General features: G+C 43.3%; 1 protein-coding gene across 8 annotated transcripts in view; it reads right to left on the bottom strand.

Annotated features, from left to right (window-relative positions):
• Positions 1-18,636, bottom strand: part of LOC109881384 (microtubule-associated protein RP/EB family member 3-like) — a 44,787-nt gene extending 26,151 nt beyond the window's left edge. For 2 of the 8 annotated variants that reach the window (XR_004211826.1, XM_031836708.1), the window contains exons 1-4: positions 5,848-7,202; positions 4,984-5,088; positions 2,790-2,914; positions 2,566-2,711 (exon numbers count right to left, since the gene is read on the bottom strand). Coding sequence is in view for 7 of the 8 variants with exons in the window: in XM_031836708.1 (XP_031692568.1) it covers positions 2,566-2,711; positions 2,790-2,910 (267 nt within the window). In the remaining variant the exon portion in view is untranslated. Of the gene's footprint in view, positions 1-2,565; positions 2,712-2,789; positions 2,915-4,983; positions 5,563-5,847; positions 7,203-12,719; positions 13,980-18,430 lie in introns of those variants that run through there. The other 6 variants (XM_031836709.1, XM_031836710.1, XM_031836715.1 and 3 more) reach the window with 6 other exon arrangements.
• Positions 18,637-27,309: the final 8,673 nt, after the last annotated feature.

Below are 27,309 nucleotides of genomic sequence, written 5' to 3'. Positions count from 1 at the left end.
ACAGTTGTGGCCAAAAGTTTTGAGAATGACACAAATATTCATTTTCCCAAAGTCTGCTGCCTCAGTTTTTATGATGGCAATTTGCATATACTCCAGAATGTTATGAAGAGTGATCAGATGAATTGCAATTAACTGCAAAGTCCCTCTTTGCCATGCAAAGAACTGAATCCCCAAAAAACTTTCCCAATGCATTTCAGCCCTGCCACAAAAGGACCAGCTGACATCATGTCAGTGATTCTCTCATTATTTTAATAAAAATGTACCTTTATTTTACTAGGCAAGTCAGTTAAGAACAAATTCTTATTTTCAATGACGGCCTAGGAACAGTGGGTTAACTGCCTGTTCAGGAGCAGAACGACAGATTTGTACCATGTCAGCTCGGGGTTTCGAACTTGCAACCTTTCAGTTACTAGTCCAACGCTCTAACCACTAGGCTACCCAGCCACCCAGGTGGTGTGAGTGATGACGAGGATAAGGCTGGAGATCACTCTGTCATGCTGATTGAGTTCGAATCACAGACTGGAAGCTTCAAAAGGAGGGTGGTGCTTGGAATCATTGTTCTTCCCCTGTCAACCATGATAACCTGCAAGGAAACACGTGCGGTCATCATTGCTTTGCACAAAAAGGGCTTCACAGGCAAGGATATTGCTGCCAGTAAGATTGCACCTAAATCAACCATTTATCGGATCATCAAGTACTTCAAGGAGAGCGGTTCAATTGTTGTGAAGAAGGCTTCAGGACGCCCAAGAAAGTCCAGCCAGCGCCAGGACCATCTCCTAAAGTTGATTCAGCTGCAGGATCGGGGCACCACCAGTACAGAGCTTGCTCAAATGGCAGCAGGCAGGTGTGAGTGCATCTGCACGCACAATGAGGCAAAGACTTTGAGGATGGCGTGGTGTCAAGAAGGGCAGCAAAGTAGCCACTTCTCTCCAGGAAACACATCAGGGACAGACTGATATTCTGCAGAAGGTACAGGGATTGGACTGCTGAGGACTGGGGTAAAGTCATTGTCTCTGATGAATCCCCTTTCCGATTGTTTGGGGCATTCGGAAAAAAGCTTGTCCAGAGAAAACATGGTGAGCGCTACCATCAGTCCTGTGTCATGCCAACAGTAAATCTTCCTGAGACCATTCATGTGTGGGGTTGCTTCTCAACCAAGGGAGTGGGCTCACTCACAATGTTGCCTAAGAACACAACAATGAATAAAGAATGGTACCAACACATTCTCCGAGAGCAACTTCTCCCAACCATCCAGGAACAGTTTGGTAATGAACAATGTATTTTCCAACATGATGGAGCACCTTGCCATAAGGCAAAAGTGATAACTAAGTGGCCCAGGGAACAAAACATCTATATTTTGGGTCCATAGCCAGGAAACTCCCCACACCTCAAGAGGTGGATGGACAAACAAAACCCCACAAATTCTGACAAACTCCAAGCATTGATTGTGCAAGAATGGGCTGCCATCAGTCAGGATGTGGCACAGAAGTTGATTGACAGCATGCCAGGGCGGATTGCAGAGGTCTTGAAAAAGATGGGTCAACACTGCAAATATTGACTCTTTGCATCAACTTTATGTAATTGTCAATAAAAGCCTTTGACACATGAATTGCTTGTAATTCTACTTCAGTATCCATAGTAACATCTGACAAAAATATCTAGACACTGAAGCAGCAAACTTTGTGGAAATTAATATTTGTGTCATTCTCAAAACTTTTGGCCAAAACTGTAGTTCCCTTTTCTATATATTTATGTTGGTCACCATTTTGAACAATCCATAATCCGCTTGGACTGGCCGACCGACAGGTCAAGAGAGACAGAGCTGGCCCTGGACCACGGTAAAGTGTCTCCTGGGTACATGCAGTCAACACCTGGACATATAGGCTTGCTTCTCCAGTCTACACACATGGAGTCTGGTTACAGAACACTTAGAAAAGCCTAGAACCTCTAGACTGAGCGAGTACAGTGTTAACAGTACGACTAATCGTTTTCCATTAATATTGTCAAAAAGCTACAATTTTTTGGGGAATTTGAGTCATGAATTTAGCGAGGACTGTGTGGGAGTGGTCTGAGTGAGAGGTGTAATTGGAGGGATATGTAACCTGAAAACGAGCTGTTAATGGTCCATTTGCATGGCCCGGTATACCAGGTGGGTTTCACTTCAGTATCAATGGAATGGTCTAAAATGTGCAGACTGCGAAATGAACTCGCCCAGAGAGGTGTGGAATTATTTGTTATTGACCTATTAATTTATACCACCTGATGATGTCACCAGGCGAGCAAAAACTCCACCCATGTAAAACCTGCTGATCAGAAGGTCCTGTGTAGATGGTATTTTCATCCAAAAACTATCAGGAAATAACACTGATCACATTTATTTGTTTCAAACTTTTACAGTGTTAGTTTCAACAGCTGTTGTACAAGATGCGACAAAAAAAGACAAAGAAAAACAGAATTTGGACTCCACTGGGCCTTTCATTCATGATGATGATACCTTGTCTACGCTCGTCCTCTTGAAGGAGGGCTTGTAGGTAAGGGTGTGTGTGTGTGTGTGTGTGTGTGTACCTTGTCTACGCCCATTCTCTTGAAGGAGGCCTGTAGGACCTTGAAGTTGTTGATGAACTCATGTTCCAGCCGGGCTGCGAACTTCACCTTCTTCAGCAGGACACAGCCAGGGAACAACATGTCCATGAACTGACAATACACTGCACCTACACACACAACATTTACAAGTTAGCATATCATTCATTATGACATTAATCTAAATGATTGAAATGTGTGCGTGTTACCTGAACACAGTTGTTCTATCTTGGTGTAGGTGAGCCGTAGAGAGTCGTTGACCCAGGACAGCATCTCATGACGACTCAGGTTCTCCAGAGCCGAAGAGATGGAGAATACATTCACCGCCATCAACCTGCAACACACAGGCAGGCACGCAGGCAGGCAGGCACAAACAGAGTTTAAGATTATACTACATTATTAGTCATGAATGGTTAAAACACAATCCTTTTACGTTAAATAACATGTTTACAAAAACAGTGTTCATGTTTGAAAACAAGGTTAAACATAATCGAATTAAACACCTAAGGGCGCGCACCCACACACACACACACAAATCAAATTTATTTATATAGCCCTTCGTACATCAGCTGATATCTCAAAGTGCTGTACAGAAACCCAGCCTAAAACCCCAAACAGCAAGCAATGCAGGTGTAGAAGCACGTAAAGGCTCTTAGAGACACGAGAGAGCGAGAGAGAGAGACAGAGGGGGGAGAAAGAGAGAGGTAGAGAGACAGAGAGGGGGACAGAAAGAGAGAGGGAGAGAAGAGAGAGAGAGACGGGAGGGGGAGAGAGACAGAGGTGGAGAGTGAGAGGGGGAGAGAGAGGTGGAGAGTGAGAGGGGGAGAGAGACAGAGGTGGAGAGTCGGCTGATTAATCGGTATCGGCTTTTTGGGTCCTCCAATAAATCGGCGTATCGGCGTTAAAAAAAATCATAATCGGTCGACCTCTAGTAGGTACAGCTATAGCTCATCTCTTGGCAGTAGTACTGTAGACTACTTTATCACTGACCTCAACCCAGAGTATCTTAGAGCGTTCACTGACACCCCTATCAGGCCACAGCAAAATCACAGGCTACTTGAACAGAGCAATACTCAATCATGAGGCATCAAAGCTAGGGATGCTATATCGATATATATCGGTAAGCATATCAGAATCGTCCGATATTAGCGAAAATGCCAACATCGGCATTGGCACGATGTCTTGGTTAATAAACGCCAATGTGCAAAATCGATGTCAAAGCTGACATGCATACCTATATAAACGTAGGTAGATGGCGTAATGAAGCCACGAACAATATAGCGCTAAACATGCAACACAGCATTCCTAACCCACAACGTCTGCTGTGTGGATCGAGGAGTCAACAAGTCCATCAGTCATTTGAAAGAGTAAGAACATTTCAGCAAGACAACTCAATGGTGAAATCCATTAACGACAAGAAAATGGAATTCATTGCCCTTGACAAATCAACTGTCCTCTGTCGCGGATGATGTTGGCTTTCGCCGACTGGTCGAACACCTCGGGGTCCGGTACACACTACCAAGTAGTATTCTTCCGGTGTTGCCCTACCGGAGTTACACAGTAGTGTTCGCACATGAGCTACTTGCTATGGGCTTCAATGCCATTAGCTGTCACGACTGACATTTGGACTAGCGATGTCAGCCCCATGAGTATGCTAAGTCAACAAGGATTTCGTACTGAGGAAAGCCGTATTGCTCAAGAATGTGCTGGTTGTCATACCGCTGCTGCCATTTCAATGGCATTTGAGAACATGTTTGAAACATGAACACACTCCTAGGTCCAGTCTAACAACTGACTGTAGAAATAAGCTCATCAACTGCATCTGCAGCAGACGTGATGCCCTCTGTCATGGCATTGAAACGCCTGCTCAACTAAACTGCCCACACAGACCGTGGGGTTAATTTGGAAAAGTACTCTACAAGAGGCTGTGAACAAGTGATTCGATGGTATTCTCTCTGAGCCTCTTGACTGTGTCGTCACCGTGCTCGATGTTAGGTACAAGGACCACTACTTCTTTAACAGGCATTCTCTCTTTACTGTGTCGCCACCATGTTCAATGCTAGGTACAAGGACCGCTACTTATTTAACAGGCATTTTCTCTGAGCCTCTTTACTGTGTCTCCACCTTGCTCGATGCTAGGTACAAGGACCGCTACTTATTTAACAGGCATTCTCTCTTTACTGTGTCGCCACCATGCTCGATGCTAGGTACAAGGACCGCTACTTCTATAATCGGCATTCTCTCTGAGCCTCTTTACTGTGTCTCCACCTTGCTCGATGCTAGGTACAAGGACCGCTACTTCTTTAACAGGCATTTTCTCTGAGCCTCTTTACTGTGTCGCCACCATGTTCGATGCTAGGTACAAGGACCACTACTTCAATGCAGACAAGAAACAGGGTTTACCTGAAATGTTATAGACACAGCTGGACACTGACAGTGCGAACCGAGGAAGAGAGGCCACGGACAGACAGCACTGAAACTTCACTGCTTGACACGTATGATGAAATCCTGGTTGAGAATGAAATGACTGAACAATTGAACAACGAAACAACACAGCTGAAATAGTGAAAGAAGTAGGTTTTGATGATGTTTTACTGGTAATGGGGACATACGTAAATGCCAACAAAATAACATTTTGGTCAGTGTGTGTTTGTGTGTTTCAGCTATTTTTTCAAATCAAATCAAATTTTATTTGTCACATACACATGGTTAGCAGATGTTAATGCGAGTGTAGCGAAATGCTTGTCTATTTAACTATACTAGAATACTTAAAAAGCCAGTAAAAAAAATGTTATATCGGGTTTTTTGACAAGGAAAATATCATATATCGGTATCGACCAAAGATGTAATATGGGTGCCAAAGGAACTGAATAATATTAAGAAATGCTATAGATGGAAAGAAAATAGTGTGGAAATCTAACAAAAATCAATTAGGCAACAACAAATGCAATAACTTCTAGACAATTTCCTGGACAAAAGGTTCCACTGTAATAGTGAAGGTGTAAACTTGGCAGTAGAAAACCTAAACAGTTCATTTGACCTCTCAGCTTCCCTATTAAATTTAACAATTAGATTAACAACAATGACAAATGGTTTGATGAAGAATGAAAAAAACCTAAGAAAGAAATCGAGAAGCCTATCCAAAACCTGAGACTATGCCTTCATTATGGTGAATCACTAAAACAATACAGAAATACACTAGGGAAAAAGAAGGAACAGCACGTCAGAAATCAGCTCAATGTAATTGAAGAATCCATAGACTCTAACCTTTTACAGCTGCACCAGCGAGAGCATCCTGACTTGCTGTATTACCGTCTGGTATGGCAACTGTACTGCCCTCGACCGGAAAGCCCTACAGAGGGTGGTGCGGACGGCCCAGCGCATCACTGGGGGTGAGCTTCCAGCTATCCAGGACGTACATGCCAGGTGTCTGAGAAAGGCCCGAAGAATTGCCAAAGACTCCAGCTACCCGAGACATGGACTGTTCTCCATGCTTCCGTCTGGCAGGCGGTACCGGTGCATCAAGGCTCAGATCAACAGGCTCCAAAACAGCTTCTATCCCCTGGCCAAAATACTGTAACATGAGTTACCAAAAAAGCATAACGTGAAAATGAAATGAAACGTTGCCCCTAAAATAAATTAAATAATGAATATATGAAAAGAATGTGTTGGTATATACTGGGCCAAGACTACACTAACACACTGTTTGTGAAGATAGTTACCCATTATGATTGGGGCGGTGTGGGGCGTGTCCAAGCCACAGGGGCCATCTTGAATCGACTGCAAGTCCATGGTGGGGGAAGGCTAGCATGTTTTTGTTGTGGGCTAAGAGGGATTTTAGGCCTCTTTCGTTGCCCAAACCAATGTTGTGGTGGTAAAATAGTGGAATAGTTGAGAGCCATCCTCTTCACTTGGGGGAGTAACAACTATTTATTTGGAGTTGGACATCCATTCAAGGACTTAAAGGCTCAACAACAGGTTCTAATAGGACTACGGTTTCCTAATTGAGATGCTAACTCTGACAGGACTATTCATTTGTTTTTGATTTATTGAAATATTATTTTGTTGTTTATGCTAAACCCCATTTGATACTTCCTATCAATACATCATTGCACTAAACAAGTTTCCCAATTCTTATTACTGACAAGGTTGTGTGGTATATGCAGGTTTATAAATGGCTAACAAGTACTGATCTCCCACAGACTATCCACACCTCCTTCAGATGGCACTGACATACATGGTCACCCTGTTTCTAGCTCCTAGACAACTTTTTTTATATGCTTTCATTTCTTACATTATTTGCAGAAAGCATTTCTTGTATTATTACCTACAGCCGAAATATTAGATCTGCGGTCACTCACCAGAAATGAATCTTCCCTGACCTGGATCCATTGTTTGAACTTCCCAAGGCAGCTCTATTCATCCCGGGGTCTACACCAAAACACCAATGCCGGAGAAGAGGAAGAAGTGGGGCCCTAGTCAGACTCAGGAGGCATGCATCCCATCTACCACTTCTGAGTATACAGAGCATTCGGAAAGTATTTAGACCCCTCGACTTTTTCCACATTTTGCTACGTTACAGCCTTATTTGAAGAAAAAAACTGAAATAACTTACTTACATCAGTATTCAGACCCTTTGTTATGAGACTCGAAATTGAGCTCAGTTGCATCATGTTTCCATTGATCATCCTTGAGATGTTTATACAACTTGATTGGATTCCACCTATAGGCAATGCTTTTCATTGACCATTTAGGCCAAATTGAACTGATGCAATTGGCGATGTTCAACGTCAATTCACTGCTGGGCCGGCGTTATGGCCTGGCATGCCCTACCGTACCTCCTTGCCCGTCCAAATAAAATATAGAAATATTGATCATTTATTTGACAGAGATGTGCACTAACTGAAAGACGCATTAGTCTCAGTTAAAGCATACAAGCGAGCAAAACAGCACCTCTCTGTCTCAGTATGTGTAGACCATGTATCTGATGCTGTCTGGACAGCACCTCTCTGTTTCAGTATGTGGAGACCATGCATCTGTCTAAATCACTTCTATGCTCGCTTCAAGGCAAGCAACACTGAGGCATGCATGAGAGCATCAGCTGTTCCGTACCACTGTGTGATCGCGCTCTCCGTGTCGACGTGAGTAAGATCTTTAAACAGGTCAACATTCACAAGGCTGTGGGGCCAGATGGAGTACCAGGACGTGTGCTCCGGGCATGTGCTGACCATTTGGCAGGTGTCTTCACTGACATTTTCAACATGTCCCTGATTGAGTCTATAATACCAACATGTTTCAAGCAGACCACCATAGTCCCTGTGCCAAAGAACACAAAGGCAACCTGCCTAAATGACTACAGACCTGTAGCACTCACATCCGTAGCCATGAAGTGCTTTGAAAGGCTGGTAATGGCTCACATCAACACCATTTTCCCAGAAACCCTAGACCAACTCCAATTTGAATACCGCCCAAACAGATCCTCAGATGATCAAATCTCTAATCCACTCCACACTGCCCTTTCCCACCTGAACAAAAGGAACGCCTACGTGAGAATGCTATTCATTGACTACAGCTCAGCGTTCAACACCATAATACCCTCAAAGGTCATCACTAAGCAAAGGATCCTGGGACTAAACACCTCCCTCTGCAACTGGATCCTGGACTTCCTGCCGCCCCCAGGTGGTGAGGGTATCTGCCACACTGATCCTCAACACTGGAGCCCCTCAGGGGTGCATGCTCAGTCCCCTCCTGTACTCCCTGTTCACCCACGACTGCATGGCCAGGCACGACACCAACACCATCATTAAGTTTGCAGATGACACAACAGTGGTTTGATCACTAACAACGAGCCAGCCTATAGGGAGGAGGTCAGAGACCTGGCCGGGTGGTGCCAGAATAACAACCTATTCCTCAACGTAACCAAGACTAAGGAGATGATTATGGACTACAGGAAAAGGAGCACCGAGCACGCCCCCATTCTCATTGACGGGGCTGTAGTGGAGCAGGTTGAGAGCTTCAAGTTCCTTGGTGTAAACATCACCAACAAACTAGAATGGTCCAAACACACCAAAACAGTCGTGAAGAGGACACGACAAAGCCTATTCCCCCCCCAGGACACTAAAAAGATTTGGCATGGGTCCTCAGATCCTCAAAAGGTTCTACAGCTGCAAAATCGAGAGCATCCTGGTTGCATCACTGCCTGGTACGGCAACTGCTCGGCCTCCGACCGCAAGGCACTACAGTGGGTAGTGCGTATGGCCCAGTACATCACTGGGGCTAAGCTACCTGCCCCAGGACCTCTACACCAGGCGGTGTCAGAGGAAGGCCCTAAAGATTGTCTAAGAACCCATCCACGCCAGTGATAGACTTCTCTCTAATACTGCATGGCAAGCGGTACCGGAATGCCAAGTCTAGGACAAAAAGGCTTCTCAACAGTTTTTACCCCCAAACCATAAGACTCCTGAACAGGTAATCAAATGGCTACCCGGACTATTTGCATTGTGTTCCCCCCCAACCCCTCTTTTACACTGCTGCTACTCTCTGTTTATCATATATGCATAGTCACTTTAACTATACATTCATGTATAGGGGCGGCAGAGTAGCCTAGTGGTTAGAGCGTTGAGACTAGTAACCGAAAGGCTGCAAGATCGAATCCCTGAGCTGACAAGGTTCAAATCTGTCGTTCTGTCCCTAAACAAGGCAGTTAATCCACTGTTCCCAGGCTGTCATTGAAAATAAGAATTTGTTCTTAACTGACTTGCCTGGTTAAATGAAGGTTAAAAAAATACATTCCAAAAAATGTACATACCACCTCAATTAGCCCAACTAACCGGTGTCTGTATGTAGCCTAGCTACTGTTATTTTTCACTGTCTTTTTTTACTGTTGTTTTCATTTCTGTACTTACCTATTGTTCACCTAATACCTAATACCTTTTTTTGCACTATTGGTTAGAGCCTGTAAGTAAGCATTTCACTTTAAGGTCTACACCTGTTGTATTCGGCGCACGTGACAAATGAACCTTTGATTTGATGGAGGAATTAAGTAACGTACTGGAGGATAAACAGACTGTCAAAACGAAGGAAAACACCTGGGCCATTTTATGTGACAGACTTAATGGATCGACACGGATTAAAGAGAAGAGGGACCCAAATCAGATAAAGGCTGGAAAAAATGCAAAGCCAAAGCCAAAAAGGATGCGTCAGAGGAGAGGTGGGGGCTATTTCAGACCAGAGGGGGGCGCCTCTGTCCAAGGGAATTGATCCCCAGCAGTTTGCCCCTCTCCTTAACCCCTATGATTACGATATTCAACTCGACCCACCAATATTTAGTAAGCATAAATAACTGGTAAATATCAATGACTATAAAGTACGTTAAAACTAACATTAATGCTACTTCACTACAATGTTACCGTTATCAGGCCCGTCACGGCATGTTACCGTTATCAGGCCCGTTACCGTTATCAGGCCGTCACAGTGTGTTACCGTTATCAGGCCGTCACAGTGTGTTACCGTTATCAGGCCCGTCACGGCATGTTACCGTTATCAGGCCCGTTACCGTTATCAGGCCGTCACAGCGTGTTACCGTTATCAGGCCGTCACAGCGTGTTACCGTTATCAGGCCCGTCACAGCGTGTTACCGTTATCAGGCCCGTCACAGCGTGTTACCGTTATCAGGCCCGTCACAGCATGTTACCGTTATCAGGCCTGTCACAGCATGTTACCGTTATCAGGCCCGTCACAGTATGTTACCGTTATCTGGCCCGTCACAGCATGTTACCGTTATCAGGCCCGTCACAGCATGTTAACGCTATCAGGCCCGTTACAGCTATCAGGCCCATTACAGCATGTTACCGTTATCAGGCCCGTTACAGCGTGTTACCGCTATCAGGCCCGTTACAGCGTGTTACCGCTATCGGGCCCGTTACAGCGTGTTACCGTTATCGGGCCCGTTACAGCGTGTTACCGTTATCGGGCCCGTTACAGCGTGTTACCGTTATCGGGCCCGTTACAGCGTGTTACCGTTATCGGGCCCGTTACAGCGTGTTACCGTTATCGGGCCCGTTACAGCGTGTTACCGTTATCGGGCCCGTTACAGCGTGTTACCGTTATCGGGCCCGTTACAGCGTGTTACCGTTATCGGGCCCGTTACAGCGTGTTACCGTTATCGGGCCCGTTACAGCGTGTTACCGTTATCGGGCCCGTTACAGCGTGTTACCGTTATCGGGCCCGTTACAGCGTGTTACCGTTATCGGGCCCGTTACAGCGTGTTACCGTTATCGGGCCCGTTACAGCGTGTTACCGTTATCGGGCCCGTTACAGCGTGTTACCGTTATCGGGCCCGTTACAGCGGGTTACCGTTATCGGGCCCGTTACAGCGGGTTACCGTTATCAGGCCCGTTACAGCGTGTTACCGTTATCAGGCCCGTTACAGCGTGTTACCGTTATCAGGCCCGTTACAGCGTGTTACCGTTATCAGGCCCGTTACAGCGTGTTACCGTTATCAGGCCCGTTACAGCGTGTTACCGTTATCAGGCCCGTTACAGCGTGTTACCGTTATCAGGCCCGTTACAGCGTGTTACCGTTATCAGGCCCGTTACAGCTTGTTACCGTTATCAGGCCCGTTACAGCATGTTACCGTTATCAGGCCCGTTACAGCATGTTACCGTTATCAGGCCCGTTACAGCATGTTACCGTTATCAGGCCCGTTACAGCATGTTACCGTTATCAGGCCCATTACAGCGTGTTACCGTTATCGGGCCCGTCAGTGTGTTACCGTTATCAGGCCCGTTACAGCATGTTACCGTTATCAGGCCCGTTACATCATGTTACCGTTATCAGGCCCATTACAGCATGTTACCGTTATCAGGCCCGTTACAGCATGTTACCGTTATCAGGCCCATTACAGTGTGTTACATAACATCATCATTAATACCAAGGCTGCTCATATCATAAGCCCCAATTCAATTGTTGTACAAAATGGGCACGTAAATAGCCAAATAAAAATTGTTAATTTTCTTTCATTTATTTTCTTTCCTTGAGTTGAACGGACACCCTGTGCCGTGGAGAAGCAGCAGTGCCTGGGTCTTGCACCAGCAACAAAAACACCAGACAGGCCAAGCAAATCCCCCAGAACTGACATGAACCAAGCTCATATTGATGTTTTGGAGCTGGGGCCAGAGAAAAATCTACTGCAGATTGAGGTCCTGAATTTACAAAAAGAGCTACTGTGAATTCACAAACAGAAACTCCTTCAGGGAAACAAACGCCCACTGTGTAATGAATGCTGATCTTTTTATGTATTTCAGCAATTATTTATTAAAACAATTGTTGGTAAAATTATGATTAAATGACTGAACAAATCATTTTAAATGGAACTTTAACTAAGTAAAACTTATACTCTGTTTTATTATATCTGGTTAACAATATGAGTTCTTAAGAAGGGATTGTGAGACACGGACAAGGAGTAATTAAAGTTAATGAGCACCATTCCAACTAGGAAGAAACAAATGGGTTGTGGACTGTGAAAACAGATAAGGTCGTTACCCTATGGTTTTGAACCTACAGAAACTTAGCTCTGGGGTTTCTAGGAATACACTCACTGTCTTTTCTGTTAATTAGAACTGTCAGCTCAGTGGTGATCGATAATGTTGAGGGGTCAAAAGTTACCTGGGAATGTGTTAGTAAGTTAGAATGAATTTTTCACCTCACTTTTCCCGGTCGAGAGGAGGGGATTCTGTTAAAGCAATGAAATGACGTCATGAAATGTATATAAACTGTTGTTCGTGGTTAAGTGGCAGCGCGCTCCGAGAATAAATTATTTTACCTATTATTGAAAGACTGGTCTGCGTCTATTTTATGCAAACAAGAATCTTACAAATTCTCATAAAATAGATTAAGGGTTTTCAATTAATGAAAGCACATTGGCATAATTAAATGACAGTAACAACAATGCTTTCCCAAGCAGTGTCCTCCAGTCTTGTCCCCACTCTTGTGTTCTGGTGCTTCCAGTGCCACCCTGTATGGTATTGAGAATAACCAAGTCTTAATAATACCTATACAGATAGCCTAATTAGGAATTGATGTGTCGATCAAAATCTAATATTGCTTTTTACATGTTACCAATGTTACATTATACACACCTTAGGCTGCAAAATGGTTCTCAATCAAGGTTCTCCTCACAGCATTCCCAATGGCATCGGCAGCCTGGTCCTCAACGGTCTCCTCAGGTAGGTCCTCCACGGTCTCCTCAGGTAGGTCCTCCAAGGTCTCCTCAAGTAGGTCCTCCTCAGGTAGGTCCTCCTCAGCCTCCTCAGGTAGGTCCTCCTCAGCCTCCTCAGGTAGGTCCTCCTCAGCTAGGTCCTCCTCAGCTAGGTCCTCCTCAGCTAGGTCCTCAGGTAGATCGTCTCCTTGTCTCTTGCCAAAGTTATACAGAACTGCCACTGCAATAATGACTGTCAGGGTAGTGTCCTATACCATCTTCGTGCCGAACCCCTCCTTTAGGCACGGGAATCTTTTTTTCCACACTCCAAAAACTCTCTCTATGAGACCTCCTGCCAGGATATGAGAGGTGTTGTATTCTCTCTCTTCAGGTGTCTGGGGGTTTAAAAGGGGAGTCATAAGATATGCCTGTTGTGAATGTGTGAACAGTCTATTGCCCCTAGTACACCTGGGAATCTAGCTCTCCTGTCAAATCCAGCTGTTGTTTCCTCTGTAGGACTGAACCTGATGTACTGATTCTTCAGATCGGAAATAGCACTGGACAGAGAACTGTGTATAGCACAGTTACATATAACTGTAGGGCCACCAGGAGCTGACGTAGTGGGGGTACAGCTGCGATCTTATCCCTCCCAAACTTCATGGTTGGTCCAACCTTTCTTTCCAGTTGCATTACAGTCCTTGGAAAAGCAGTATCTCCTTGAAAACTCACATTATCATAAAACTCAACGGGGTTCAACCTGTCTCTAATTGTTCTGACGAACTCTGTCGTTTTGGTTTCTCCACAGTAGATATGCTGCCATTTGATCAATTAAACCACCTCAAGTGGCAGTTTCGAATTAATCTCCATCTAAATGTATTTTTTATTCATTGAGCAACAGACTTAAAATTTATCTAGGTTTAAAAGGGAAAACTAAACTTAGATTGGAGAATGGATTTAATTTAACTAGGATTAATTTAAAACTAAATTTACAATTTGGTGCAACAAGATTTATAGATAAAATGGGTTAAATCAAGGTTTAAGAGTTCATCCATGTTGGTGCAACCCACCCTAAGGCAAATAGTTTCCTCCGTTGCAAAAATACTGAATCTTAGGAGTTGATTCATAGCGGAAATGAAGCTTGACATCCAGAAATGGGAGTCGACGGGAATCAATTTTTTTGGAGTCGACTCCCCACCACTACCTGTGGGAAAACAACCTAGGTTATCCAATCAGTTCACAGCAAAAAACATTACCCTTTCAAATGCAATTGTCTTGTTGTCTGCTTGTTTTAGACCAACATTACAAACAGATGGATGATAACAGCTACAAGTGGTGAGTGGAGTTACAAATGGCCTCTACTAAACAAGGTAAATGTCTTAGCTGTGATGAAATGTTTTCCACACACAAAGAAACGTGGAGCCTAGCCTACTTGGGGTGCGTTCGTAAATTCACTCTGGCTATTTTCTCAGATTTCACAGCAGTCTAGTCTGAGTGTGCCAGAGCGCAAAATAACGGATTAATTTACGAATGCTCAACATTTGTTGAATATGGCCGTTGCCAGTAAACGTCGGCATAAAAGCGTTATTAAATTGTTGCCGGGATCACAGTTACAGTCACCAACGCCCTGGATAACATGAAAACAGCCTAACCAGCTCTGCTAGGGTGAGTAAAATGGTCAGAGAGCAGTTCTCTCATTTATGTCTGGAAGTAGCTAGTAAGCGAGCTAAATTTAGCCAGTTAGATTGGGTGCTTGACTGCTGTTGTGAGGTCAGAACGCTCGGATCAACCCTGCTCCTCGGCCAGAACGTCCAGTGTGCTCTCTGAATGCCCAGAGAGCGAAACGCTCTAAATTTACAAACTGACAACGCTTTGAATTTACAAATGCCCAGAGTACACTATGAGCGCTCTGTGGCATAGTGAATTTACGAACGCCCAGAGTACACTGAGCGTCTGTGGCAGTGAATTTACGAATGCCCAGAGTACACTGAGCACTCTGTGGCATAGTGAATTTACAAACGCCCAGAGTACACTGAGCACTCTGTGGCATAGTGAATTTACAAACGCCCAGAGTACACTGAGCGTCTGTGGCAGTGAATTTACGAATGCCCAGAGTACACTATGAGCGTCTGTAGCATAGTGAATTTACGAATGCCCAGAGTACACTATGAGCGTCTGTGGCATAGTGAATTTACAAACGCCCAGAGTACACTGAGCACTGTGGCATAGTGAATTTACAAACGCCCAGAGTACACTGAGCGCTCTGTGGCATAGTGAATTTACAAACGCCCAGAGTACACTGAGCGCTCTGTGGCATAGTGAATTTACGAATGCCCAGAGTACACTATGAGCGTCTGTAGCATAGTGAATTTACGAATGCCCAGAGTACACTATGAGCGTCTGTGGCATAGTGAATTTACGAATGCCCAGAGTACACTATGAGCGTCTGTGGCATAGTGAATTTACAAATGCCCAGAGTACACTGAGCGCTCTGTGGCATAGTGAATTTACGAATGCACCCATAGACACCGGGTCCCCACATTTCCCATAGCTAACAATATCCTGAAGCCACCAGGGCTCTTATTTCCCTACATGGGAGCATTGTGATCCGTCGTTTTTATTTTTTTTAAGCCACCAGGGCTCTATTTCCCAATGTGGGAGCATTGTGATCCGTCGGTCAGGTTTTTTAAAGACACCAGGGCTCTACAAATTTGTGCAAATTTGTGCAAATTTGTTCAAACGAGGCTGCAATGAAAACTATTTTTTTTATTTTTTTATTTTTTTTTACTTAACTAGGCAAGTCAGTTAAGAACATATTCTTATTTACAATGAAGGCCTACACCGGCCAAACCCGGACGCTGGGAAAATGATGCGCTGCCCAATCACGGCCGGTTGTGATACAGCCTGGATTCGAACAGGGTGTCTGTAGCGACGCCTCTAGTACTGAGATGCAGTGCCTTAGACCGCTGCACCACTCAGGAGCCCTAATGGGACTGTAGCGACATCAAAATCAGGGGTGTTAACTACGTTTCTATTCAAGCGTTGATTGACATGGTAATAGTGAGATAGTATCGGAGTAAAGTTGAAAAAAAACTGGGTGAGGGAGACAGGGACAGGGGACAGGGTGGGGGGACAGGATAAGGGGACAGGGTGGGGGGTCAGGGGACAGGGTGGGGGGGAACAGGGTAAGGGGACAGGGATAGATAGTATCGGAGTAAAGTTGAAAAAAAAACGGACCCCTCTGACGCTGTACGTATCATTGTGACGTATCACGATGTAACGTATGACACGCACTATGCCACACGTGTGCAGTACAGCCTCTCTCCACCAGGTATGGCACTTCTCTCACAGATTAAAACTAGGGAAAGGGACAGGGTGGGGGGACAGGGGACAGTGTGGGGGGACAGGGTAAGGGGACAGGGTAAGGGGCATGTTTTGTATTTATTTTATATTATAACAACAACTAGGCAAGTCAGTTAAGAACATATTCTCATTTACCATGACGGCCCTAACCTGGACAAGCCCTAACCTGGACGACGCTGGGCCAATTTTGCACCGCTCCATGGGACTCTGAATCACGGCCAGTTGTGATACAGCCTGGAATCGAACCAGAGTCTGTAGCGAAGCCTCTAGCACTGAGATGCAGTGCCTTAGACCACTGCACCACTCGGGTGCCCCATCAAATTAAATTGTATTTTACACACGCATTGAAAACAACAGGTGCAGACCTTACAGTGAAATGCTTACTTACAACAATGCTTTAAAATAAGTTAAGATTTTTTTTAAATAAGTGTTAAGTAAAAAATAGATAAGTAGACAATAGAAAATAAAAGGAACAAATAATTAAACAGCAGCAGTAAAATAACAATCAAGGCTATATACAGGTACCATACAGAGTCAATGTGGAGGCTATATACAGGTACCATACAGAGTCAATGTGGAGGCTATATACAGGTACCATACAGAGTCAATGTGGAGGCTATATACAGGTACCATACAGAGTCAATGTGGAGGCTATATACAGGGAGTACTGTTACAGAGTCAATGTGGAGGCTATATACAGGTACCATACAGAGTCAATGTGGAGGCTATATACAGGGAGTACTGTTACAGAGTCAATGTGGAGGCTATATACAGGTACCATACAGAGTCAATGTGGAGGCTATATACAGGTACCATACAGAGTCAATGTGGAGGCTATATACAGGTACCATACAGAGTCAATGTGGAGGCTATATACAGGTACCATACAGAGTCAATGTGGAGGCTATATACAGGTACCATACAGAGTCAATGTGGAGACTATATACAGGTACCATACAGAGTCAATGTGGAGGCTATATACAGGTACCATACAGAGTCAATGTGGAGACTATATACAGGTACCATACAGAGTCAATGTGGAGGCTATATACAGGTACCATACAGAGTCAATGTCAAGGCTATATACAGGTACCATACAGAGTCAATGTCAAGGCTATATACAGGTACCATACAGAGTCAATGTCAAGGCTATATACAGGTACCATACAGAGTCAATGTGGAGGCTATATACAGGTACCATACAGAGTCAATGTCAAGGCTATATACAGGTACCATACAGAGTCAATGTCAAGGCTATATACAGGTACCATACAGAGTCAATGTCAAGGCTATATACAGGTACCATACAGAGTCAATGTGGAGGCTATATACAGGTACCATACAGAGTCAATGTGGAGGCTATATACAGGTACCATACAGAGTCAATGTGGAGGCTATATACAGGTACCATACAGAGTCAATGTGCGGGAGCACCGTTAGTCGAGGTAATGGAGGTAATATGTACATGTAGGTAGAGTTAAAGTGACTATTGCATAAATAATAGACAGAGAGTACCAGCAGCAGGGTAAAAGAGGGGTCTGGGTAGCAACGGGGGTGAATGTGAAGGAATGTTCCCCAAGCCGTGAGCTTGGTCCAGGGGAAATCCTTATTACTACCTGAAACCGACTCCACCCATGAGTTGATAAATCCATTACCAGGGTTACAGCTTCCAAGCCCGTTCCACTCATAACTATTTCTATGCTACTGTCAGCTTGTTGACGGGGGAAAAAAGTTGTTTTATATCAGTTAACTAACTACTAGGTAAATAATAACATCGTAACGTTACCTATATAGATAAAGGAATTATTCATACTAGGACAACAGTCAAACACTATCTAGCTAGATAACCATAATAACGTGACTTCGTCAGTGGCTAGCTTAACAACAGAGTTAGTGCGACAGGCTAGCTAACGGAGTTAGCTAAAGCTGCTAGCCTACGTACTTACTAGTCGAGGGATGTAGCTAATGTTAACTAAACATAACGGTCGGTCTGGCCAACCGGTCCGGCCAGCCGGTCCAGCAGCATTGAACTGTACTGTTATTTATATGATGCTGTCATTCTGAAAACTGTACAGTTTTCAGCCAACCCCCTCTGGGGGCCTCCGTTATAATCACACACATACCCACTCACTCACTCACTGCGCCGCTCACGCGTTGACTGCGGTGGGACTCGAGGAGCATCTACCTGCTTAGCAGTTAGCTAACTAACTATTAAAACAAAACTAGTTGCCAACAAAGTCCGCTTCTAAATGGTTTAGATCGTAGTGATAATAGTTAGTGACATTTACTGACTGTCTCGTGTGAAGAGCCTCTATTTGATGCGGTGTTCCGAGCCTGTCCGGTCTGTGCTAGTTGCGTTGCTACAGTCGGTCCACTCAGATACCTGTCGACCAGCTCTTCTGTCTGCCCAAGTGCGCCTGCGCGGCACCCATACGGTCCCAGTGGCAAGGTTTGACCTGCGTCACAGCGAAACTGCATCACCTCGTATCCCCCCGGGTGCCATGGTGGATCTATATCACTTGGGGTTTTATTCATTCAGCCTAATCTGTTGCAAAACGTTTCTTAAACGAAAGCAAAACGGAACGAAACGAGGGACTTTGGAACAGTTCGAAATGTTACTGTTTATTATATATACTGTTTCTTAGTAACTTTATCCCTACCTAGCCACCTCATTTTCGAACGTTGCTATGGGTACAGCCAAACAACGGAAGTGATGGTTCCGATTTACCACCCTACTGCGTCACCACATTGGCAAACTTCAAATCAAATCAAATTGCATTTGTCACATGCGCTGAATACAACAGGTGTAGATCTTACCGTGAAATGCTTACTTACAAGCCCTTAACCAACAATGCAGTTCAAGAAATAGAGTTAAAGAACATATTTACTAAATAAACTAAAGTAAAAAATAAAAAAGTAGCACAAAATTACATAATAATGAGGCTATAAACAAGGGGTAATTTTCAGTTAGCTGCAGCTATCCACTGGAACGAGCTGCAAAAAAACCTCAAACTGGACAGTAATCCAATAATTGTTTTTGAGAAGAGGTGGCTACCATTGGAGACTTCCAGTAATTGTTTTTGAGATGTGATGGCTACCATTGTCGAGTTCAAGTAATTGTTTTTGAGAGGAGATGGCTACTATTGGAGACTTCCAGTAATTGTTTTTGATAATAGCTTGCTACCATTGGACGCTTCCAGTAATTGTTTTTGAGAGCAGCTGTCTACCATTGGAGATTTCCAGTAATTGTTATTGAGACATTTGACTACCCTTGGAAACATCCAGCAATTGTTTTTGAGAGGAGAAGGCTAAAAATAGAGACTTCCAGTAGTTGTTTTTGAGAGGAGCTGGCTACCATTGTCGAGTTCAAGTAATTGTTTTTGAGAGGAGCTGGCTACTATTGGAGACTTCCTATAATTGTTTTTGAGAGCAGCTGGCTACCATTGGAAACTTCCAGCAATTGTTATTGAGATTAGCTGGCTACCATTGGAGACTTCCAGTAATAGTTTTTTTACAATCAGAGACTACCAATAGTTGTTTTTGAGAGGAGCTGACTACAATTGGAGACTTCCAGTCATTGTTTTTGAGAGGAGCTGGCTAAAAATAGAGACTTCCAGTAGTTGTTTTTGAGAGGAGGTGGCTACCATTGTTGAGTTCAAGAAATTGTTTTTGAGAGGAGATGGCTACTATTAGAGACTTCCAGTCATTGTTTTTGAGAGGAGCTGGCTAAAAATAGAGACTTCCAGTAATTGTTTTTGAGAGGATCTGGCTACCATTGGAGACTTCCAATAATTGTTTTTGAGAGGAGCTGGCTACCATTGGAGACTTCCAATAATTGTTTTTGAGAGGAGCTGGCTACAATCAGAGACTACCAATAGTTGTTTTTGAGAGGAGCTGACTACAATTGGAGACTTCCAGTCATTGTTTTTGAGAGGAGCTGGCTAAAAATAGAGACTTCCAGTAGTTGTTTTTGAGAGGAGGTGGCTACCATTGTTGAGTTCAAGAAATTATTTTTGAGAGGAGATGGCTACTATTGGAGACTTCCAGTCATTGTTTTTGAGAGGATCTGGCTACCATTGGAGACTTCCAATAATTGTTTTTGAGAGGATCTGGCTACCATTGGAGACTTCCAATAATTGTTTTTGAGAGAAGCTGGCTTCCATTTATGAGTTCCAGAGTTTTTTATTGAGGGGAGCTGTCTACCATTTGTGACTTCTAGTAATTGTTTTTGAGAGGAGCTGGCTACCAGTGCGAATTCCAGTAATTGTTCTTGAGAGGAGGAGTGGGACAACATTCCACAGGCCACAATCAACAGCCTTATCAACTCTAATCAAAGGAGATGTGTTGTGCTGCATTTGGCAAATGGTGATTACAACAGATACAGATATGGTTTTCTAATCCCTACCTTTTTAAAAGGTATCTGTGACCAACAGATGCATATCTTTATTCTCAGTCACGTGAAATCCACAGATTAGGGTCAAATGAATTGATTTAAATTGACTGATTTCCTAATATGAACTGTAACTCAATAAAATCGTTGAAATTGTTGCATGTTGCATTTCTGTTGTTGTTCCGTATATACAGTGGGGCGAAAAACTATTTAGTCAGCCACCAATTGTGCAAGTTCTCCCACTTAAAAAGATGAGAGAGGTCTGTAATTTTCCATCATAGGTATGACAGACAAAATGAGAAGAAAAAAATCCAGAAAATCACATTGTATGATTTTTTATGAATTTATTAGCAAATTATGGTGGAAAATAAGAGTGGGGGGTAGTGTCACACCAGGCTACCCTGCATCACACACACCTGCCATCATCTATTACGCACACCTGCCATCATCTATTACGCACACCTGCCATCATCTATTACGCACACCTGCCATCATCTATTACGCACACCTGCCATCATCTATTACGCACACCTGCCATCATCTATTACGCACACCTGTCATCATCTATTACGCACACCTGCCATCATCTATTACGCACACCTGTCACCCGTCACGCGCATCAGCGATATTGGACTCACTCATCAACTATTTATTACCTCCCCTATATTTGTCCGTTCCCCTGCTGTGTTCTGTTCCCCACTGATGTCTGTGTTACCCGTGTGCTGACGCTGTTCCTGTCTCGTTCCATGCCCGTTCCATATTAAATGTTCGACTCTCCGTATCTGCTTCGCTTCTCCAGCGTCATCCTTGTGACATCACTAATGTGTTCCAATGTCACGTTGTGTTAGCTAATCCAAGTTTATTCTTTTAAAAGGCTAATTGATCATTAGAAAAAAAAATGTAATTATGTTAGTGCAGCTGAAAACTGTTGTTCTGATTAAAGAAGCAATAAAACGGGCCTTTAGACTAGTTGATTATCTGAAGCATCTGCATTTGTGGGTTCGATTGCAGGCTCAAAATGGCCAGAAACAAAGAACTTTCAAAGACCAGTCAATTCGTGTTCTGAGATAGAGAAATTGCCAAGAAACTAAAGATCTCGTACTACTCCCTTCACAGAACAGAGCAAACTGGACCTAACCAGAATAGAAAGAGGAGTGGGAGGCCCTGATGCACAACTGAGCAAGAGGACAAGTACATTAGAGTGTCTAGTGTGAGAAACAGACATCTCACAAGTCCTCAACTGGCAGCTTCATTAAATAGTACCCACAAAACACCAGTCTCAACGTCAACAGTGAAGAGGTGACTCCGGGATGCTAGCCTTCTAGGCAGAGTTCCTCTGTCCAGTGTCTGTGTTCTTTAATTGGCCAGTCTGAGATGTTGGCAATATCAGTTGGTTTTTGTGATGAATGAGCTATCTGATTCAAAGAAAGATGGAGCTGAGTTTGCCAATCTTTCAAAAAATTGTAAGGTGCTCCAAAGCTTTTTACTATCCTTTATGTAATTTCTTTGTTTCATAGGGTAGTTTCTTCTCCTTTTTATTCAGTTTAGCCACATGATTTCTCAATTTGCAGTACGTCTTGCCAATCAGTTGTGCAGCCAGACTTATTTGTCACTCCTTTTGACTCATCCCCATCAACCATACAATCTTTCAATTCCTCATCAACCCACAGGGATTTAACAGTTTTTACAGTCATTTTGGGTGCTTATTGGGTGCTTATTAGTAACTGGAATAAGCAATTTCATAAACGTGTCAAGATCAGTTTCTGTTTGCTCCTTACGACACACCACGGACCAACAGATATTCTTTACATCATCAACATATGAATCACTACAAAACTTATTGTATGACCTCTTATATACAATATTAGGCCCAGTCTTTGGAACTGTGGTTTTCCTAGATATGGCTACTATATTGTGATCACTACATCCTATGGATCTGGATACTGCTTTCAAGCTAATTTTGTTAGTAAAGCTGTGATAAATACATGTAGATGATTTCATTCCTGTGCTGTTTGTAGCTAGGTTGGTTGCAGACACTGGTTACAGTTTGAAGCTTTTTCTTGAGTGGGCGGCTTGATGAAAGCCAGTCAATATTTAAATCACACAGAAAATATACCTCTCTGTTGACATCACATACATTATCAAGCATTTTCCACTTTATCCAGATACTGACTGTTAGCACTTGGTGGTCTATAGCAGCTTCCTACCAGAAATGGCTTTAGGTGAGGCAGGTGAACCTGTAGCCATATTACTTCAACAATATTTAACATGAGATCCTCTCTAAGCTCTACAGGAATGTGGTTCTGAATATAAACAGCAAGACCTCCAACATTGGCATTTCTATCTTTTCTGTAAATGTTATAACCTTGTATTGCTGCCACTGTATCATCAAATGTTTTATCTAAGTGAGTTTCAGAGATAGTCAGAATAGGAATGTCATCTGTTACTAGCAAATGATTGACATCCTGAACCTTGTTTTTTATGTTACATATGTTAACGTGGGCTATTTTGGATTTTTTTAGGACTTTTCTGGGATGCTTGATGGTTTTCATTGCTTTACTGGGAACCTTAGCAGAAGAAGACATGCTCATGTTATTTATCCTGTGTGAATTTAAGTATGCTCTCTCTAATTCTCTCTCTCTTTCTTTCTCTCGACCTATTTCTCTCTCTCGACCCTGACCTGTTCACCGGACGTGCTACCAGACCTGCTGTTTTCAACTCTCTAGAGACAGCAGGAGTGGTAGAGATACTCTTAATGATCGGCTATGAAAAGCCAACTGACATTTACTCCCGAGGTGCTGACTTGCTGCACCCTCGACAACTACTGTGATTATTATTATTTGACCATGCTGGTCATTGATGAACATTTGAACATCTTGGCCATGTCCTGTTATAATCTCCACCCGGCACAGCCAGAAGAGGACTGGCCACCCATCATAGCCTGGTTCCTCTCTAGGTTACTTCCTAGGTTTTGGCCTTTCTAAGGAGTTTTTCCTAGCCACAGTGCTTCTACACCTGCATTGCTTGCTGTTTGGGGTTTTAGGCTGGGTTTCTGTACAGCACTTTGAGATATCAGCTGATGTAAGAAGGGCTATATAAAAAAATTGTTCTGAATTATGTTTGTGCAGGGTGAGCAGCACACAGTGGACTTCCTACTTATTACTGCACTGTCAGAACTAGAAGCATAAGCCTTTCGCTACACTCACAATAAATCAAATCTAATGTATTGGTCACATACACTTGTTTAGCAGATGTTATTGCGGGTGTAGCGAAATGCTTGATTTCTTCAAACCAAGCTGCTTACCTGTTTCTGGTGTCCTTTGACAGCTCTTTGGTCTTGGCCATAGTGGAGTTTGGAGTGTGACTGTTTGAGGTTGTGGACAGGTGTCTTTTATACTGATAACAAGTTCAGACAGGTGCCATTAATACAGGTAACGAGTGGAGGACAGAGGAACTGCTTAAATAAGAAGTTACAGGTCTGTGAGAGCCAGAAATCTTGCTTGTTTGTAGGTGACCAAATACTTATTTTCCACCATAATTTGCAAATAAATTCATAAAAAATCCTACAATGTGATTTTCTGGATTTTTTTCTCTCATTTTGTCTGTCATAGTTGAAGTGTACTTATGATGAAAATTACAGGCCTCTCTCATCTTTTTAAGTTGGAGAACTTGCACAATTGGTGGCTGACTAAATACTTTTTTGCCCCACTGTACATATGAAATGGGTAATGCAGTATTTACACACAATTAAAGTGACTAAGATACCGAAGAACAGTATAGAGTACAATTTATACATATGAGATGAGTAATACAAGATACGGAGATTTTATTAAAGTGGCTAGTGTTTCATGTCCTTAAAGTGGCCAGTGATTCCTAATTTATGTCTATAGGCAGCAGCCTCTGATGTGCTAGTGATGGCTTTTTAGCAGTCTGATGGCCTTGAGATAGAAGCTGTTTTTCAGTCTCTCGGTCCCAGCTTTGATGCACAAGTACTGACCTCGTCTTCTGGATGATAGCGGGGTGAACATGCAGTGGCTCGAGTGGTTGTTGTCCTTGATGGTCCCTTTGGCCTTCCTGTGACATCAGGTGCTGTAGGTGTCATGGAGGGCAGGTAGTTTGCCCCCGGTGATGTGTTGGGCAGACCGCACCACCCTCTGGAGAGCTTTGCGGTTGTGGGCGGTGCAGTTACCATACCAGGCGGTGATACAGCTCAACAGGATGCTCTCAATTGTACATCTTTAAACGTTAGTGAGGGTTTTCAGTGATAAGCCAAATTTTTTCAGCCTCCTGAGGTTGAAGAGGCACTGTTGCACCTTCTTCATTACACTGTCTGTGTGGGTGGACCATTTGCGACCATTCCAGGTCGCAATTGTAAATGAGAACTTGTTCTCAACTTGCCTACCTGGTTAAATAAAGGTGAAATAAAAATTTAAAAAATTCAGTTTGTCAGTGATGTGCACGCCGAGGAAGCTTTCCACCTTCTCCACTTCGGTCCCATCGATGTAGATAGGTAGGGTGCTCCCTCTGCTGTTTCCTGAGGTTATTTTCGTGGCACCACTCTCCCAGGTCCCTCACCTCCTCCCTGTAGGACGTCTCATCGTTGTTGGTAATCAGGCCTACTATGGTTGTGTTGTCTGCAGACTTGATGATTGAGTTGGAGGCGTGCATGGCCACCCAGTCGTGGGTGAACAGGGAGTACAGGAGAGGGCAGGGAACACACCCTTGTGGGGTGCTGTGTTGAGGATCAGTGAAGAGGTGTTGTTTTCTACCTTCACCACCTGGGGGCAGTCCACCAGGAAGTCCAGGACCCAGTTGTACAGGGCGGGGTTCAGACCCAGGGCCTCGAGCTTGATGATGAGCTTGGAGGGTACTATGGTGTTGAATGCTGAGCTGTAGTCAATGAACAGCATTCTTACATAGGTATGCTTCTTGTCCAGATGGGATAGGGCACCTGCTAACCATGTGTATGTGACCAATACATTTGATTTAGGGCACACCGGCTCAGTTCTAACAGTATAACTCTGGTTCATAGACACATGATTACTGCATCAATAGCTGTAGGATCAGCTGAGTCATTCAGGGTAGTTAGAGGGACACCAATTAGGTTACTTACATTGTGTCTTCCAACACCCCTGGTATAATGTACATTTACTGAAGCATTATGACAACTCAGCAACCCAATGGTAGGGATTAACTGAGCTGGGCTTGGGTCACTGATAAGTCACTGTCTCAACGTAGCATTTTAAGGCTGTGAAAGGATCCAGGAACCCAAATCATTTGAGTGGATCACTTAATCCTTATAAAACAAGCTTTGTTTCCAGAAGGTATCAACATTGTCAGTAAATGTTCCACCCACAGAGCTGTAATAGTCTGGTATCCAGTTATGGAGGGCTAAACGTCTGTTGAACTGTTCAATGCCACGATTTAGGGAGGGCAGAGGGACAGATATTATGGGGCATTTGTTGGTGTAAAGCAGAGACCCAATCAGTTCTTTAAAATCCATCTTCAGCTGTTCTGAGCTGCCCTTCATGTCATTGAACCCCACACGAACTATGATAGACTCAATTTCCTGATGCAGGTTTAAAATGTCTGGGAACAGCTTATTGATGTCTTGTACTTGTGCTCCTGGATAGCACAATGTTTGTGCTCCAGGGACTATGACATTTCTCACTGTTGAACTGCCCAATACAACGCCCGGAGAAGGGAATGGAGAAATCTGACCATGCCTACCCCTCACACAATTGGTTTAACCTTTCACAGGTTGATGAGAAGCAGGATAGCGTACATCTCTTCTCAGGAGGAAATGGTGGGAGTCTTTTAGGTTCCAGTTGTTGTTGCTAGTCAACTTTCAGTGGAGCGTCTGAGCATCTTTCAGAATCCCTCCTAAAACCTTGCCTGTTTTGTTTTGGTTGTTAGTTCCCCCTTCTGTTCGAGTGACATTTTTGCAGGGGAATATTTATTTTAATTTGACCTTTAATTAACTAGGCAATTCAGTTAAGAACAAATTCTTATTTAAGGAACAACTTTCAAAGCAGAATTACATTTCAATTGTTCCTCAACTATATAGCATGATATACAATGTTGTAGCTCTGAGTCTCTACTTTTATTCAATGTAAAAAAAAAGAAGATTTTGCTTCATACTTCATCCAGGTGGTGGGTCACATATTTTAGCATTTTTATACCTTAATTTAACTACACAAGTCAGTTAAGAACTAATTATCACTTTACCTTATTTAACTAGACAAGTCAGTTAAGAACTAATTATTACTTTACCTTATTTAACTAGACAAGTCAGTTAAGAACTAATTATTACTTTACCTTATTTAACTAGACAAGTCAGTTAAGAACTAATTATTACTTTACCTTATTTAACTAGACAAGTCAGTTAAGAACTAATTATTACTTTACCTTTATTTAACTAGACAAGTCAGTTAAGAACTAATTATTACTTTACCTTCATTTAACTCGACAAGTCAGTTAAGAACAAATTATTATTTTCAATGACGGCCTTGGAACAGTGGGTTAACTGCCTTGTTCAGCGGCAGAACGACAGATGTTTATCTTGTCAGCTCAGGGACTCGATCTTGCAGACTTTCAGTTACTAGTCCAACGCTCTAACCACTAGGCTGCTTTGGGACCATTTCTGCTGGTTTTGGGACTTGGACATTCTGACATTTATTTGGGGCTAATTTAATTGGTTTTGTGAATTTATACACTTTTAATATAATATATGATTATTTTTCTCACTTTATTAATTTTGTCTGTTTTGCTTCAGTCATTC

This window comes from Oncorhynchus kisutch, linkage group LG12, assembly GCF_002021735.2.
Source record: "Oncorhynchus kisutch isolate 150728-3 linkage group LG12, Okis_V2, whole genome shotgun sequence".
NCBI classification, from domain to species: Eukaryota; Metazoa; Chordata; class Actinopteri; order Salmoniformes; family Salmonidae; genus Oncorhynchus; species Oncorhynchus kisutch.
This window is presented reverse-complemented; position numbering and strand designations above follow the sequence as displayed.